The 17,607-nt window shown below is 40.7% G+C and overlaps 1 protein-coding gene across 1 annotated transcript; it reads right to left on the bottom strand.

Moving 5' to 3' along the window:
- Positions 1-8,525: 8,525 nt before the first annotated feature.
- On the bottom strand, positions 8,526-16,426 carry LOC104269715 (histone RNA hairpin-binding protein-like; the record flags this gene model as incomplete). Its single annotated transcript, XM_009868721.1, has 6 exons — positions 8,526-8,633; positions 9,045-9,161; positions 10,747-10,896; positions 13,562-13,693; positions 14,403-14,507; positions 16,310-16,426. Coding segments are annotated over 6 exons (729 nt in total), but the record flags the coding sequence as incomplete, so codon positions are not given.
- Positions 16,427-17,607: the final 1,181 nt, after the last annotated feature.

The following is a 17,607-nucleotide window of genomic DNA, read 5'->3' as shown; positions in this document are numbered from 1 at the left end:
TTAACCTCGGCGACACCTCCAAGCTGGATGAACCATGGTGCTTGTTGCTGTTCGATTCTATTTGCAGACCCTCGTACCTGTTATTCATGGGCAGTCACAGAGGGGACGCACCTGCTGCCCCAGGCAGGAACCTGTCACCATTGTCCCGCTTAAGTCACCACATTCAGCCAGGTGGAGAGGACATGGAATCCTCCATGCCTTATGTCCTGTCTGCCTGTCCAGGGAAAGCTGGGTGCCTACTTGAAAACCTGAAGTTAGATTATTTATTTTTTCCCCTTTAACTTGTGTATTTGTTTCGTAAGTTTGCAACAACTGCTGCAGTTCTCAAGAATCTCTGCTCTATGGTTCAAAGACTGGAGACTTACAAGAGCAGTAAGGGAAAACTTAATTGTCAGCTGAGCAGGTGCAAAGCCCTGGAGTAGGAATTTACAGATTAAAGAGCATAAATACATCTTCCAATGAACCTGGGTGCAGTGAACCTAACATTTATTACTGTGACCTGCTGTATTTGAGTAACAGTTACAAGATCAGTGACAAAAGGTGTTTGATAGATGGCAGAAGTAGCCATTTGGGGGGGGGTTATGGTTTTTATGGTTTATTTGGCTTGGTTGGTTTTATTTTTATTTTGAGCAGCTTAATACAAAAACAACTACCAAAGACCAGCAATGTTTTTGGAGAGACTCTCTGAGCACTCCTTGACAGGTGGTGTTTTGTTTTGTTTTGTTTTTTTCTTGGTGCATAGCAGGGCTATGCATAGCATGGTTTCACAAACTATAATTTACTCACGTGATTATTTACAGAAACAAAAGCCACAGATGCCTCCTACTCTGACTTGTGTTTCCAGTCATCACCTACATAGAATTGGAGCTCTTGTCCACAAGTTGAGTGGAAAGGTCATAGTCACCAGGCGCAGTGGGTGGCAGTCAACACCTTCACGGGCTACGAAGAAGTAATACTGTGCACAGCGTAACTGCAGCTGAAACAAATGTGTTGCTTTATATGTGTATTATTTAAAGTAATTAAGGCAGTTAGCAGAGGAACAGCAACTGCAATGTGCAATATATAGTTTAGTCTTTCTGCCTCTTCTTCATCACATGCTCCCATTAATTCTAGACTCAAATCTTGAGTAGTTCCAGGAACACATTTTTTTCTTCCCAGTTAACTTTTTCTCAAGAGTTGAAGAGAACGGCCAACAGAAACATCCCAGCTGAACTGTTGTAAACAACCAGGCAGTCCTTTCTTCTCCTTTTTTTCAGATTGCAGATATAAAAAAAACCATACAGCACAAGGTCTACAGCTGCTTTTAACTCTGGGCGTAGAGCAAGGGTAAGAAGGTAGAGGTCGAATAAGGATCCCAGATCACATCAGTGAAAACTGCTCATTTTTCTCCTACCAGAGACCACTGCAGTATTATAATATATAACAATTATATATGTGGTCTTGAAGGCCAAGAGGAAGCTTCACCTGCTCAGTGAAGCTCAGGATTACTCAGATGTGTTGAAGATCTGCAAAGCTCATTGCACACTGTCTTGTTAAAAGTGAATGAAATTCATGGTATTTTTTCCCCAAAAGGCATAAATACTATTCAACCACTTGGCTGAATTCTTTTTTTCCAAGGTGTGACATACATCAGATGGATGCATACAGAGGCATTCACAGTGACTTCCCAGCAAAACTAACAGCTTCAGCAGTGGAAAGACAACTTCTCTCCCTGCCAGCCTGCCTTGGGAACTGCACCAGGCCAGACTAAGAGCCTTCAGACAATCCACAATGGCTTTTAGAAATGAAACAGTTTGAAATCTCAGCAGCTGGCCTCCTTTCTACTGAATTCTTTTTGGATTATTTTGCTTGACTTTTCAATGGTTTTACATTTTTTTCCCCCCCATTTGTGGGTGCACCAATAAAATGTTTCACTTCTACAAACTGCATCTGCGTTCTCATTTTATCTACATTATCTCAAAGAGTCCTGATAAGTGTGTATAGGAAAAAGGTTTTAGCTGTTTAATAAGGCTTTTTGGGTGGAATGTCTACATACCTGGTGCTCCTGGCTGAAATCAGTAGTATTTTGAGAAGAGGTAAGGAACAACTTTCCATTAACTTTTTCCACCCAACGCTTTCCATCAACTTGTTTTTCTCTCAAAGATTGTCCCCAGGTCCTGAACTTTTCTCCTCGGAGATCTCTGCTGTGGGATGCCTCCAAAATGCCTGCCTTTGGGTGGTGACAGTCAGGCTGGCCCTATGCTCAGTTAAACACTAAGATCTGAAAACAGTACAATGTAAGGGATTTACCTCAGAAGTTCCTTTTCCTTTGCCTGCCCTTACTGTAATTGTACAAAGTCAGGCATCTTCTGTGTGGCATCTGTATAAACATCCATGATTCTGCAGGAACGTTTGCTATGCTAGCACCTCTCCTTTCCCACACACTGCTGCGGAAAACAGAAATGTGTTCCCAAACAAAGGACATGCAAATGTTCAAAACAAATATACAAACAAACTCCACCTCCTCCAGCCTTCCTCCGAGATAAGCTGACTTGAACAGCATACTTACCTGAACACAACCAAGCAAGCCAGAGGACAACTCCAGCCTGAAAGCCGTATGTTCAAACTAAATTCAGTTTATCCAGCAGAACTATCTGCTCTAACACAGCTTTGGGGTTACAGCTGCCTTGATCTTTGTGTCCCTGTCAGCAACGAAACCCTTCAGAGCAGCACTTTCACACCACAGTGGGAATTTTAAGGGGAGGAGGAAACATCCTCATCACTGTGACTTCAAAGGAGCAGTTTTAAAAACAAAACAAAGTACATATAACCAATGGTATTTCAAACTGCTACTGAGGACTGTTTCTACAAGTACAGAAAATGTATCATCTGTAAGGAGACAGTCCCAGTGGAAGCAGGCCAACAGAAGACACATGTCACTTCTTGGAAGAAATCTGAACCTGGCTAGTGAATTTCAGAGTTTATTTTGGCTTAATTACAAACTAAGCACAGATTTATGCAAAGTGGATTTAATTAAAATAGGTAAAATTAATGGAAGACTATGAAATACAAACTGGGGGTGGAGTGCCAGACTTCAGCTTTCTTACCTCAGCTGTAAGCTCTTACGTCAAATACCCTTGGGTAGATAAATAAGCAAACAGACGGACTGCATTCCAGTTTTAACTGCGCTGTTTAGACTCATGAGGTTACTTACTAATTGGAAAACATTACAATGGTTCTACAACCAGTGGCAGCACTGCATGAGCACTAGCAGACCTCAAGACTCATCTGCTCAGTTTCATTTCTTTCTTTGTGCTACCATAGCTTGTCCAAGCACACAGAACCAGGCGTAGGGAATAAATCTATCCAAAATTTAACTGCTACAGGCAGAAAGGTTATTCTATTTCTAGTCTAAGTGTCTTCAACTAAGAAATACAAGATCTTGTAAGAACTGCTTAGTTACAAATCCTATGGATTTGTGTCATAAATCCACTGCAGGGCTTGTCAATCATAGGCAAAAGCTTAAGGGCTCTGACAGCTAAGCTTAAGTATTTCATGATGGGCTATTGCTCTCACTCAATAGCTCCATCCTTTCCAGGAGGACAACTTTCTCAGGGCAGAATGGGTGCTGGGTGATCAGTGCTCCCTTCCACTAGGTTACAATGCACTTAGTACAAGCCCATGACAAGGCATCAAAACACAGAGAGGTTGGACACAATCCAAGTTGTAAACTCACTTTGAGTGCCTGATTTAACCTCTGAAGAGTCCTCCTTCACCCTTTTAGCAAGGGCTAAAAAAACCCCCAACAAGAAACCCAACCAAAAAACAATACCAAACCAAAATAAAACAAAACATCCTAAAACAAACAGAAAAGGACTACTGAGACTTTTAAAGTTAAGTCTTTAATTTTTCTGCATAAAGACAAAATGCCAAAAACGTAACACATTTCCTTATTTACAATCATCAGAAATCACATGAAAGCATGCATACTCGAACACTTAGCTTCTAAATACTACTTCTTTAAAAAGTGCTGTACAGATGTGTTCTTTGCATACACACCCTCTGTGCTCTGCGGTGTGTGTCTGAGCCACCCTTGTGCTGGGACAAGACTGATCCCCATGCCTAAGCATGCCTGGAAAGAATGTTTTGGAAGGGACTGGGAGGAGTTTCTGGGGAAGCAGGTTATTCCCACTGCAGGAGCACAACAGGCTTTCGGCCCTTGGGTACACACTGCCAGCCCCACAGCAAGGCTGCTGCGTGTCACCTCCAGCACTGCCGCAGTTCTGCGGTGGCCTTGTGAAAAGCCAAACGGAACTCCTGCAAAAATCCAATTCGCAGCTCTAACGGATATTAGCATTCCAGTACCTGCTACATAAAATGCCACAAGGACCACAAAATAATTCTTATAACTGGCACATGAGTCTAAACTCTGCTGCAGTCACAGCCCTCAGTTTTGACCTTTTGAGCACAGTGCTAGGAGAGTAAAAGAAAGGACAGCATATCTCAACAGGGTCACAACATTTAGCCTGGATATCTTGTGTCCAAGAGCAGCTTCAAACCTGCAAATATTGCTGCTCACCTCCAGTTCCTGCAGGAACAGCAGGCATGGAGCTCATCCTCTTACACTCTTATCAATAGATTGGCTCTTCAGGTCAGGCTGCAACACACATAAAAGCAAAATGCAGGTATTTAGGCTGTGCTGCTGTTCAATCAGCCACTCCCTTAAAGAGAGCGATCTGATTTTCATAAACCTTCTACCTTTCCTCTCTCTTCTCCTGCAATGCTTAGGCAAATGCTAGCTTAATATAACTTATCTCAGAGAATAGTAAATAAGCCAAACGAATGATCATCCAATCCAAAAAGCTAAGAACAGTTTGTCTTTAACAACAGAGAAAGGTTGAAATTATCTACATTCTTCTGAAGCAGTTCTTCAGGCTGGACGTACAATCCTGGTCCAGTAGAGGAAACTGGGGTCAACCTCTTGGTTTAAAGGATGGCATTCCTCAGTTTGACTTGATATTGGACCAGTTCAGTAGCGTAACATTAGCATACTCTAAGTAGCGTAATTTCCAAATGGCAACAGGAGGATTCATCAACTGAAGTGGCCTTTAAAATGATGCAGGTTATCATCTGTCAATGCAGGTAGAGCAGAAATATTCTCACAAAAGCTTTAAGGAACATCCACCATCATTGTGGCTTAACAAAATCCAAAGTTGGACACTCGAGGCAGAGCTTGCAGAAAACAATCCATCCTTAAAGATCTGGAGAAACCTAGACAAAAGGGTAGATAACTGCATTTCATAACTATATCTAGTCATCAAGAGCAAACTGTTTATTCTTTAAAGCTGTAGCGTTAGGGTAGCAGTAAATGGAAGAGAGCACTGCATATGGTGAGTTTAAAGCACAATATAAAAGGCAAAGCCATACTGTCCGTACTAAAGGGAAGTGTTACAGATAGTACGAACGCTTTGAGAATATAAGCTACTGGAAAAACAAAGAGTACTACATGCCATATGTTCCTGAAGTATTTGTCAAGGAGAAAAACCTGTCCTTCCCAAACTTTCACATCATTTTCACCTGTCATTACTAATTCCCAAAACATATTTTTCCCCTCAATTTTAATTAATACATTCCTACAATACCTTAAGTGTCCCACTGATTAAGGGGTTTTTTTCCCCTTAAAAAGCAACCAGGTACATTCAAACTTATGGACATTTAAACCAGGCTCCAAAATAGTCACATTTACTTTTCCTGTTTAAGATAGGAATTTTCTTAAAGCAAAAAGGTGGGTGGCATAACCCACTATCTGGTTTTCAGGCAGCATTTACCTTCCACAGATGGAAGTTCCTGCCATTTGAGAGTTAGAGCTCATCACACCTGAAAACCACGGTTAAAGGCATCATCCCTGTAAATATTGATCTTTGCATCCCAGGAAATCCAACGAGTTGCTCCACAGAGAGGCTATTTAGTTCACTTTCTACACTTCACATTCCAGAAAGGTATTTTTGCAGTTAGAATGAGTGATTACAAACCCACTAAGTACACACACTCCTCAGTAAAGCCTTATTTACAACAGCGACAGCTGCAAAGCAACTGAGTGTCAGCCAGCTCAGACCGACTCTCTGAAGTGTACTGTACAGAGGCATGCTTTTACCTGCACATTTCACCCTACATTGATTGCATGTATGCTGACTGTAAATTTCTTCCTCTTGCGGTGCAGACTTTACACAACTGCACCAGTTCTCCAACAGCTGATCTGCTGATCTCAGACTACATCCCTATTCTTCAAATCGTCTTCTGTCACAGGAGAAAGTCCTTCTTCTTCGACACTTCTATGTACAAAGAGAGACTAGATATTTTCAAATACTGAATTAGCAATTTAGAAAAGTGAACCCATATTAAGTCTTATTCATGCTCAAAGAACTTAAATTCAAAATCAACAGTCAATAGAAAAATTCCATTAACATAATTTCTTAGAAGTTCTACCTGCCTTTTCTTCATATTGGTAGAATTCAACATCTGAGTAGCATAAAAACAATTGTGTGCCATATTCTTAATGCCTCATTTTTAATGAGTTTTATTATGCAAAATATTCCAGTATCACTGTTAAAACGTTTATATCATAGCCCATAATGTTTCAGAGCCTGCATTAAACGCAGATCAAAGATAATCAAATTACACAAAAAAACCACTTGCTAATAAAAGCTATTTGACTCAAGGTTACTTACTACCCATTCTATTAATGTACCACAGGAATCTACACGTAAGAGCAAATTTTCATTGAAATCTACTGCTGCAAATGCAAAGCTGTGACTTTGTCACAGAAACATTAAGAGGTAGAAAAGTTGCTACTGAAATAATTAAAAACCTGGCACTTCTTATTTTGGCAATCAGATAAAACATGGGTTTTCTGGCTGAAGAGGTCAATATTTCAATTTACTAAATCTGAAGTATTAGATCTTTTCATTAAGGTGATGCATTAAATACAAAAGGATGTGTAAAATACTAATATAATAAATGAATAAAAAGAGAAATTGGTCTGCTTGAACTGAATAGTTGGATTCTGTGGCATGGTACTGCATATGAGCTACTGAGAACAGGTAAAATAAGTAGTCAGCATGAACTCACTTGGTATTTAAATTTTTTTCCTCAGTATTCCATCCTCAGTACTTGAACTTTCCCATCCCCTTTCAGAGTATTCTGACTCATGTTCTTCCAATAAACTGTTACAAAGTTTAAGCCTGCAAATGAAAAAAACCCATAAGCGTCAGTGGCTTTTTGTAGTAACCTTTAAATGCTAAATACAGCTACTCCACATTTACTCTAACACAGACTGTAATATGAGAAAATAATGACAGAATCTGACCACGCAGCATATAAATACTGGCCAAGACATCCCCAAGAAAAATAATTACAAAAAATACATAAAATATCTACGCTTATAATAAAAGCTTGGCTCGAGATACAGCAATAAAGCAACTACACTTTTAACTTGACATGCAAAAAAAATAATGAGCTGTATTTTGTACCCCTCTAGCCTGCAGTCCGTATCTCTGCAAGTTTTGCAGTCGGGAAGAAAGTTGGGTTTTGTCTGTTTCGGAATGTTCCATGCTGAAGAACAACTGGCTGGATTCAGGTCACTGCATAAAAACAAATAACTATCGTTGTTGTCAGCTACGAAACAACTTCATCTCTAAGGAGACAGAGAGGAAGCTTTCAGCTCCTAGGCCGAGGGAGTGAGAAGCTAGTAACACCCATGGGGACCAATTCTGTAAAATGCCACTGCTCTCCCCAAGACAAAGAGGGTGAAAAGGGAATTGTCGCTTCCACCATTCCTTGATGACAGAAGTGTCAGATGGAGAGTTGCACTGGAAAATGCCAAGTAAACTCAAAGAACAAAATAATCAAACAATATCACATGTTGGAGAAAATGTGAGGGGGCAGGGGGGAAGTTGTATTAAACAGTGGAGGAAAAGAAAGATAAGAAAGAAAACAAAGGGCGCCTTCACAGCACAAGCATTAAACAAAAAGAATGTCATAATCACGGAACTAATGAGGCTGGAAAAGACCTCTGAGATCATCAAGTCCAGCCTATGACCCAACACCATCACATTAGCCAGACCAGGGCACTAAGTGCCACATCCAGGTTCTCCTCAAACTCCTCCAGGGACGGTGACTCCACCACTTCCCTGGGCAGTGCATCCCAGTGCCTGAGCACCCTCTCCATGAGGAAGGGCTGCCTGAGACTCAACCTAAACCTCCCCTGATGCAGTTTCAGGCCGTGCCCTCTCATCCTGTCACTGGTTGCCCGGGAGAAGAGCCCGACCCCATCTGACTACACCCTCCCTTCAAGTAGTTGTAGAGAGTGATGAGGTCCCCCCTGAGTCTCCTCTTCTCCAGCTGAACACTCCCAGCTCCCTCAGCCTCTCCTCACAGGACTTTCCCTCCAGTCCCTTCCCCAGTCTCGTTGCTCTCCTCTGGGCCCGCTCCAGCCCCTCAATATCCTTCTTGAGGTGAGGGGCCCACAACTGCATTATGGCATTTACCTTGTTATTTCTACACCGTGTTGTACTGTCATTACTTCATCATTTTCACCAAAGGCTTCCCACTCTGAGCACTTTGAAAAAGCCTCCTGATGTCCCGATTCAGTGAGACTAAAAAGCAAATGAAAAGGCCTGACACAACAGTTGATGATGATAATTGTGACAGTAACACAGTTCCTCTTAATTCTTATGAAGATAAGGAGACAAATATCCAGAAAAAAAACACCACCACATTTGTACTCAGGTTAATGTGAAAAGTCTACTAAACTTCCCAAAACTTAAATCCTTATTTAAATATCCTGTGTTGTGCCTCCAATACTGAAGTTTCTTCACCTTTTCAGTGAATCCTAGTAAATATTTGCTATCATACAACACAATTATTCTGATTTCCTTTCCTCATTAAATTGCACACGCATTTAGATAAAATTAAAGCTATTAACAACTGGAGGGATAAAACACAGTTGTATTGCAAAAGTCGGTTCATATTATTAATGAATCTCCATATGGAGAATAATTTCATACCTTTCCAGTGTGTGGTACATATGCACGTACTGGTTTTTGCTCTTTGAAACCACTGAGGATTCGGAATTGTTTCTTCTTCTGCGTTTCCATACAGGAGAAGAATCAGGGGAAAAGGAACTAGAAAAGAAAGACAAGGTTTTGCACATGCATTTTTCATCTGTATTTAAATGCTTACCAGAGTTCTGCAAAATAATGGCACATGCCATGCAGGAAGACTTGTTTGGGCTTGGGCTTTTTTATTTTGAGATATGATTCTTCAGTCACTGAAGGACCCAGAGAAAATGGCTCAAATGTTGGTAACCACTCCATTGTATTTTGGAAAGCGAACCCCATCACAATGGCAGAAGAATCTTGGAAGCAGAACCCTTTTCAGCTCTACACGCATGCCCTCAGATGAAGATACCTCAGTGAACAGAGAAGAGCACAAGTTGCTTCACTGCTAGTCTCCCTGCTGTTCTGCAGACAGGTATAATAAATAAAGAATGGTCACTCTTGCTTTTGAAAAAGGTATCCTACTTTCAGCACTTACCAACAGTGGTTAAAGAAACTTCAGTACTCCACTGTATAAACAGAGAAGCTGAAAAAATCCTGCCTTTATCTGCCATTAATCATGCAATTCAGTAACATTAGTAATTTCTCCTGCTCTGTACCAGGGATGGATTACATTCAGCAGCAAAAGTGCCAAACTCCAAAGCTGAGCATTAACTGCCCTCCCTCATTAAACATTTCCTACAAAAAAATGACAGCATCAACAAGTATTGAATTAGTTCAACAGCAGACCATGGAAGTTTTATCTCATACCTCTCCAGCGTGTCGTCAGTCTGTATGCATTCATCTTCACACTCATTTCTCTTTTGCTTATCATCAAATACAAAGGAGCAAGAAACATCCTGATCTTTGCAGAACCACTCCTGGGAACTGCTTGATGGTTCTATACTACTGAGAACAGGAAGAAAAAAAAGACTTAAAATACTACCCAACTGGCTTACTGCTTCAAGCAGAAGACAGTTAAGCTCCAGCAATAATTAACATTTCATCTCGCATGACATCCAAATAGTGCCAACAGCTGCAGCTTCCACCATAGGGCAATTACAACACAGCTAAAACTATTTACACAAGGCAGTTTCAAAGCTAAAAGAATTCTATTCAATCTTTTCCTCCCAATTTACTAGTCCAAATCTTGTAAAGGTGGCATCAATTAGCAGAGCTGGCTTTGTTACAGAAATTCAAAGTTCTGAAAAGGATAAAAAAAGTTTCGGTCACAGCTGGCACTCTCCTGCAGAGAGCACAGAAATCACTAATCTCTATATTTCTCATGTATAACAACATACTGGTATTCCAGGAGAAAGGCAGTTCCACTGACATCAGAAAAAAGATAGAAAGGTTAGGAAGGTAAAGGAATAGTAATGATGAATTTCTGCTTATGCCAACCTCTTTCTAGAAAAATAATTTTCCTTGCGCTCACCAGTGTAAACACAGAAGAGACAGAGTGTACTTCCTCCCCAAAGTGCCTTACTGGAGATGGATTCAGACTAAACATTGAGAACATCTTGAAGACTAACAGAATTCAAAAGGAAAACAAGGCATTCAAGGAGACTGATATCTAAGTCTGATCTCTCTTGCTCCCAGTTAGGAACGCTCTGTCAGAAATACAGAGTCCTGTGAAGCAAGAGACATGCACTGACAATTCACCCATACACACACTGGCTGCAGATCCCAGGTCTCTTCCGCAGGAGGATCCCAGGCGTGCAGCGCTATCTTCCACAGCCTGATCTGCTGGTCCCAGGATCTACGGCTGTACTTCTTAAATTTGTTGGGCGTTCTAGGATGAACTCCTGGTATTCGTTGATTCCTGTAAATACACAATATCACTTACTATTTCAGAATATGATTTTTGTTCTAAAAAAAAAAAAAATCCTTGGTCCATAAGGTTACGTATTAGTGGTGTAATAAATCAATGTATCGTAAAACATTGCCAAAAATAGACCAGGCAAGCAGCAACTAACAATAACATGCTGAATATTGTGTCCAGTCAGCTCAGGAGAGACGGGAAACTCCGTGAGAGAGTCCAGCGCAGCCACAGAGATGATGAAGGGAGTGGAACATCTCCCTTATGAGGAAAGGCTGAAGGAGCTGGGTCTCTTTAGCTTAGAATCATAGAATCATAGAACAATTCAGGCTGGAAAAGACCGTTGGGATCATCGAGTCCAACCATTAACTCTACACTACAAGTTCACCCCTAAACCATATCACTCAACACCACATCTAAGCAACGCTTAAACACATCCAGGGATGGAAAATCAACCACCTCCCGAGGCAGTCTGCTCCAGTGTCTGACCACTCTTTCTGTGAAGAATTTCTTCCTAATGTCCAGCCTAAACTTGCCCTGTTGCAACTTGAAAGCTTGAAGAAGAGGAGGCTGAGGGGTGATCTTATTAATGTTTATAAATATGTCAAGGGTGAGTGTCAGAAGGATGGAGCCAGGCTCTTCTCAGTGATGTCCAATGACAGGACACGGGGCAATGGGTACAAGCTGGAACACAGGAGGTTCTGCAAAAATATTAGAAAAAACTTTTTCACTGTGAGGGTGACAGAGCCCTGGCACAGGCTGCCCAGGGAGGTTGTGGAGTCTCCTTCTTCGGAGACGTTCAAAACCCGCCTGCATGCGTTCTTGTGCGATCTACTGCTCTGCCAGGGGGGTTGGACTAGATGATCTTTTGAGGTCCCCTTCCAACCCCTGACAATCTGGGATTCTGTGAATTAGGCCAGAGGTTTATCCAGTCCAGCGCTCTGACAGCTGCCAAAAGCAGATGTCTACTGCCTACTGACAAATATCAAAGAGAAGCAGCATAACTCTTACCCCTTCAACAGTATCCCTGCCTCCATCTATTTCTCTCAGTCTTTCTGAGTCAGGTGGAGTTTCTTTGTATTTAGTAGCATACTGAGTCTGGCGGGGATGGAGTTAACTTCCTTTCCTGTAGTGCTGTGTTTTGGATCTATGGCTAAACCAGTGCTGATAACCCACCGATTTTTGGCTATTGCTGAACAGCACTTGCACAGCTTCAAGGTCTTCACTTTTTCCCCACTCTCTCTCATCCCCTCCTGAAGTCACTAAGTGGGGGCTAAACAAAAAGTTAAGCAGGGAAACTGCTGGGACAGCAGACTCTGATTACCCACGGAGAGATTCCACACCATATAATGTCAGGCTCAGCAGTGAAAAAAACACAGGGCAGAAGAAGAAGTGGAGGCATCTTCCAAAATTGTCACTCTTCAGAGACTGCTTGTGGGAGGTAGTGAGCAACTGCACTTGCATTACTTGGTTTTCTTCCCCTTTCTCTCCTATTACACTGCCCTTAACTGAATCCATCAGTTTTCTCTATTTTGCTCTTATTCCTTGCCCTTCTCACCAGGGAACAGGAAGGAGTAAGTAACTGTGTGGGTACTTGGCTGCTGGCAGTACTTGTCAGTGCTGGCTGCTGGCAGTCAAACCACAAGTATCTTCACCTAACTTTTATTCCACCACCATCCACGCATTATTACAACGGGGATGGCCGCAATTCTAAACAGCATTTGGGTTTTTTTGGAGCATAGAAAACAAGGTATCCCTGCTCTTTGGGTAAAATGTAAATTTCACTGAATCTGCACTGGGCAGACACTGTAACAACGTTGTCCAGGATCACCCCATGGCTGGAAGTGCTGTTGCTCAGGGGATGTCCCAAACCCAGATCTTGCCCACCACACATTCCTGGGGAGCTCCCTCAAGCTGTGTTTGAGTACAAAATAATCCTGTTTATAGTCCTACCATACTGGAGTCAGCTTTATGCATAGAACTGACAGAAAGCTGGCAACTCTAAGTAGCGATCCATACTGAGAAAACCACCTCAAAAACAGTAACCCTCAAAATGAAAAAAACACCCACAACACAAAACAAAGAAACAAGAAAACAAATGCAAATCCACACACCAGTACAGATTAGCTCCTGAATCTTGACAGCTCTGCAATAAGCAGAGGGGGCTGGTTAAGAAATCTTGATTTAAGTGCCACAATTCACAGATTCTGAAGCCCAAAGCAGAATGACAGCAAATGGAAGAAACCGAGGTTTTGATTTGTTAGTTATTGATGAATCGTTGAAGACTGCTTTCCCTTACCAATACTCAAATGCAAGGCTTTATTCAGTCCTCAAAGTTCTGATTTCCTGGTATCGGTAACCTCACATTAGCCTAGTAACACAGTCACCAGAACCATCGCAGGAAGCAGATTAATACAGAACTTATTTAAAGTATATTTGCCACTAGCAACAGCAATACACAAAGAGAACACTTAGCTTTAAATTTTCCTATCTAAATTTGCTCGTATGCAGAAACAGCTGGCTTCTCCAATAAAAAATAATCGGTTTATGTTTCTTCACTTACTGTTCATATAATTTTCAGAGAATTAAAGCTGTGTGCTGATCTACACACATAGAGCAAGAAAAACATAAGAGATTATTTGGAAATGCGCAACACAATGCAACTTACTTTGGAACTTCTTTAATGTATCTGTCGTATGCAAGGGTATTCTTTCCAAAATTTATCTGTTTTTGTCTTCTCCTCAGAACCACTTCATCTGTTTCCCTTTCAGATGGATTAGCAGAATCACTAGAAACAGAACTTAAAAATAAAAAACAGAATTAAGTTGAAAGAAACTTTACAGATTTACAAGTTATATAAACACATACTCTAGAGCTACATTTATTCTTAGTCTGATAGACACAGAGCACAACTCTTACTTCACTAGTTTACAGACGTGAAAGTTGTGTTAACCAAATGAATCACTACAAAAGCAGATTCTGCAAGTTCATGCAATTGCTTGGTTTTGTAACAAGTAAACACACATGTGGGGGTAACTGGTGCTGGACGTGCCTTACTACAAGTATATCCAGTTCTACAAGCAAGTCAAATGATACATCATTATTGCATACAGGCGTAACAACCTCCTCATACCAAAAGCTTAAACTGAGTAAAACAAAGATGGATAATATAAAGGAGGGTAGTTTTAATGATCTATTAGCCATTTCTCTCTCCAAGCCTCGATAGCTGGTTTTCACTTTTTCTTTCACTATTCCAGTATTTTCTTTTACATAAAGTTTTAATGAATATGCAATTTAAGCTGAAAAAGTGACTGTGAAATGATCACAGAAGTAGCTTTTGAGATACGACTTCTCAGCGCTACTCTCTCCTTACAGCTTCCTTCAGGCTTGATATGAAACCGCCCAGTTGTGTTTCAAATCTTAATCAATGCATGTAAAGTAGTTGGAGATCATCAGATGGGGATTGTTAAAACCAACACAACAATAATTAATAGTTGTTCAATACCTACTTCATATTTTTTTTATGTGATGTCCTCATTGTTTTGCCTTCTTCAATTCTCCTTTCCCAGCCAGGGCAACTAGAAAGAGGCCTAGAATGTTCTAGTGTTGTAGAGCTGGAAAATAACAAGAACTCAACATGAACATTTGTTGTTCATAGCATATTTAATGAACAAAAACTTCAACAGCAGACAAAAACAGCTCCACAACTGTAACACCATGGGCATGCCCTTACTCTATTTTAGTTCAAAGTAAAACAAACTAAGACATTTCAGCTCAAGTCACCTTCAGTAGTAAAAGTATCAGTTTTACTTTGCAGGGAAAGAAAATGATCAGGAAGTGAATTTCACATCAGAACACAAACCTGACAACCTCTTAAGATACTCCCAGATCAGCCAATACAAATCCTCTCTACTACTTGAGGACCTTCTCAATACTGCAATTTTACAAAGCACAATTCATCAAAGTACTTGAGGTCAAAATCAGGCTAGTCGTTGTTCTCTGTGATCAGCTAAGGACTTTCTGAAGGACCAGGGAGATGCTTAAGAAGTAGAAAAATACCCATCACATGAGCAGAACTAATATTTTGTCAGACCTCAACGTAATATCCCAGACACCAATGTCAGATTCCAACGTAATCATTTCAAGAATGTAAACTCCGCCGTATAAAGCTAAAAAAAGTGAGTCAGGAACCCCTCTTACTTAAATAGCCAGCTGCATCACTGATGTTCTCTGAGCAGAGAAACACTTACCAGGCTCCTCATTAACTTAAAAATAGAATAAATGAAAACTGTAATGCTGTGATATTCTGAAGAACGGAAAACTTCCCTTTTCAGTCTGTCCATTTCTTTCAATGTTAATGCCTTGACATTTAACTTAAGTAATATAGAAGTAGATTTAGCTTATAGTCTTACTCTCCTAAAAGGTTTCACATCAACAGATAAAATTACCACCCACGCCACCAATGTCATTTTAATACGACAGAGATTCCACTCTCTGAAGGAACATACCTACTCAGCAAGAGAAACAAAATGCTGTTAGCACATCCAGTTTCACCCACTACCATAACACACTGTTAGTACTTTTTATGACAGAGTCAAAGACTTAGAAAACACTCCTGAATAGAAGGGCCTTCCTAAGCTCTTCAAAAGATCAATTTGTTTACTGAAGCAATATTACACATGCCATCAGAAATACAACTGTATTCATACAATGTAATACTCAGATGTATGAAACATATATATATTAGAAAAAAGTTTTCATGTGACTGTAGAGAAATATTTCATCTCTTCTAACTTACATTCTACTCAGTTTTCTGCATGTATCCAAGCACTCACCACTCTTCTAACTTCCTGTCAGACGTTAAGATATCAGCCTCAACTTCTTCCTTCACCTTAAGTCTTTTGTCTAGAATATCCACAAGCAAAGCAAAATACTGCTAGAATTACCTACCTACAAAATTTAATCTCATCACCCTTAGTACTGGACTACAAAAGACAAGGTATTTACTAAAAACCGTAATATAGCTGAAATATACTGAGTGCACTCTCAAGTGAAAACACACACCATCTTCTCACATTTAGCAATAAGGACGGGTGAGCAAAGCATAACAAGGAACTGCATATTGCTTCAATGGGAATTTTATACTAATATTGAAAACTTCAGCAACAAACAGCTTAAACTGCTGCCCCACTACATACCATTTCTCTCTTTCATATGGAATACCTGTGAATATTATGGTTTGTATTTCAATTAGACAAACTGAATGGTCTACTCTTGCATAATGCAGACATTACTTGCTAACTCTGTGCTACTTTAGAAAACCTTTAATTTAATCACATCCAGGGTTTTATTTGATTCCTAAAGAAAACTGTGCAGCAAAGTGAAGATTTAAACAAACTTTACATTTACTCCTTACCTCTCCAGCCAGTGGCCTAAATGTCCACATTGATATTCATCAAACACTGAAGAATCTGAATCATTCCAGCTTCTACATTCCTGTTCTTGATGCCAGCAGTTTGGATGTTGCACAGAACTAGAAAAAAAGAATTTTTGTAAGAATTCAAGTCACTGCTAGCCACTGAACATTGCCTACACAAACTAAATATGGGCACTCTGAGTATCATCACTTATAGTTACAAAATGCTGATCTGGTGTACAGATAGGTGATTTGTATCAACTTACTCAGACAACAGCAACTTAAAGGTGCAAGACAACGCGATTACCGAGAAAAGGTCTTTGACTAATGCAATTAAGCATCAGAATTTTAAAATAAAATATTAGTATTTAGATAACCAAAAGTGTATTGTTTCCTTACTTGAAAAAAAAATCCAACAAAAAACACCAAAAAAATCCTGACACTGTGACCAGTGTTTATGGAACTGCTGACATGTGCCAACATTCACAGACTGTCCTCTGTCAGCCATGCATTATTTGACATTTACATACCATTATATCCAGTACTACTTGTGGAAGAGATAAATACAGAAAAAACACTTCAAGCACAAGCAACTAGCACGTCAAAGGAGAAGTAGGTCAAACGCTTCTGTGCAAAGAGCTGTACACAGGAAATCCTTCACCAGACACTGCTGATAGTCCCTACAAGTAACCACGGGACAAAGAGCTTCCAACAGACAGACAACCAGAGTTTGCTACATCTTATCTACGGAGTTATCTACATTTTCCTCCGCAGTTCTGGTGGCTTTGACATCCTAAATGACACATTACTAAACAAAACACTGTCACAGTGTCTATTTAACATCAGACCTGGCAGATCCAGCACCACCACCCGCCCCAGGCTGCAGCTCCACGCCGTAAACACACCGCTCTGCTGCAAACCCCAACATGCTGTGCCGTGTGGGCAAGGTCTCCGTGCTCTTCAGGCCAGCAAGTAAGAGGGAAAGAAGGTAGCTATTTCTCCTTTTAATTCTAGATTAATAACCCTTGCTTTCTTTCCCTTCCTCCCCCACCCTGACCGGCTTTGGGAGTTTCCAGCTCCCAGAAGGCTCAAAGTCACCAACGCATGGCACAAACAGCTCCCTCCGAATCACGGATCTAGGCAAAAGGAGGCTTTCGACACATTCTTCGCTTTTTTGCAAAAAATCAGATACACATAAAACCCTTCTCTAACCACCCTCAACAAACAATTACTCAAGGCCTTCACAGAAACAAGGCACGGGGCGAACACCGCACCGAGCACCTCTCTGCAGGCCTAAG

This window comes from Apaloderma vittatum, unplaced genomic scaffold (assembly GCF_000703405.1).
Source record: "Apaloderma vittatum isolate BGI_N311 unplaced genomic scaffold, ASM70340v1 scaffold43260, whole genome shotgun sequence".
In the NCBI taxonomy this organism is placed as follows: domain Eukaryota; kingdom Metazoa; phylum Chordata; class Aves; order Trogoniformes; family Trogonidae; genus Apaloderma; species Apaloderma vittatum.
This window is presented reverse-complemented; position numbering and strand designations above follow the sequence as displayed.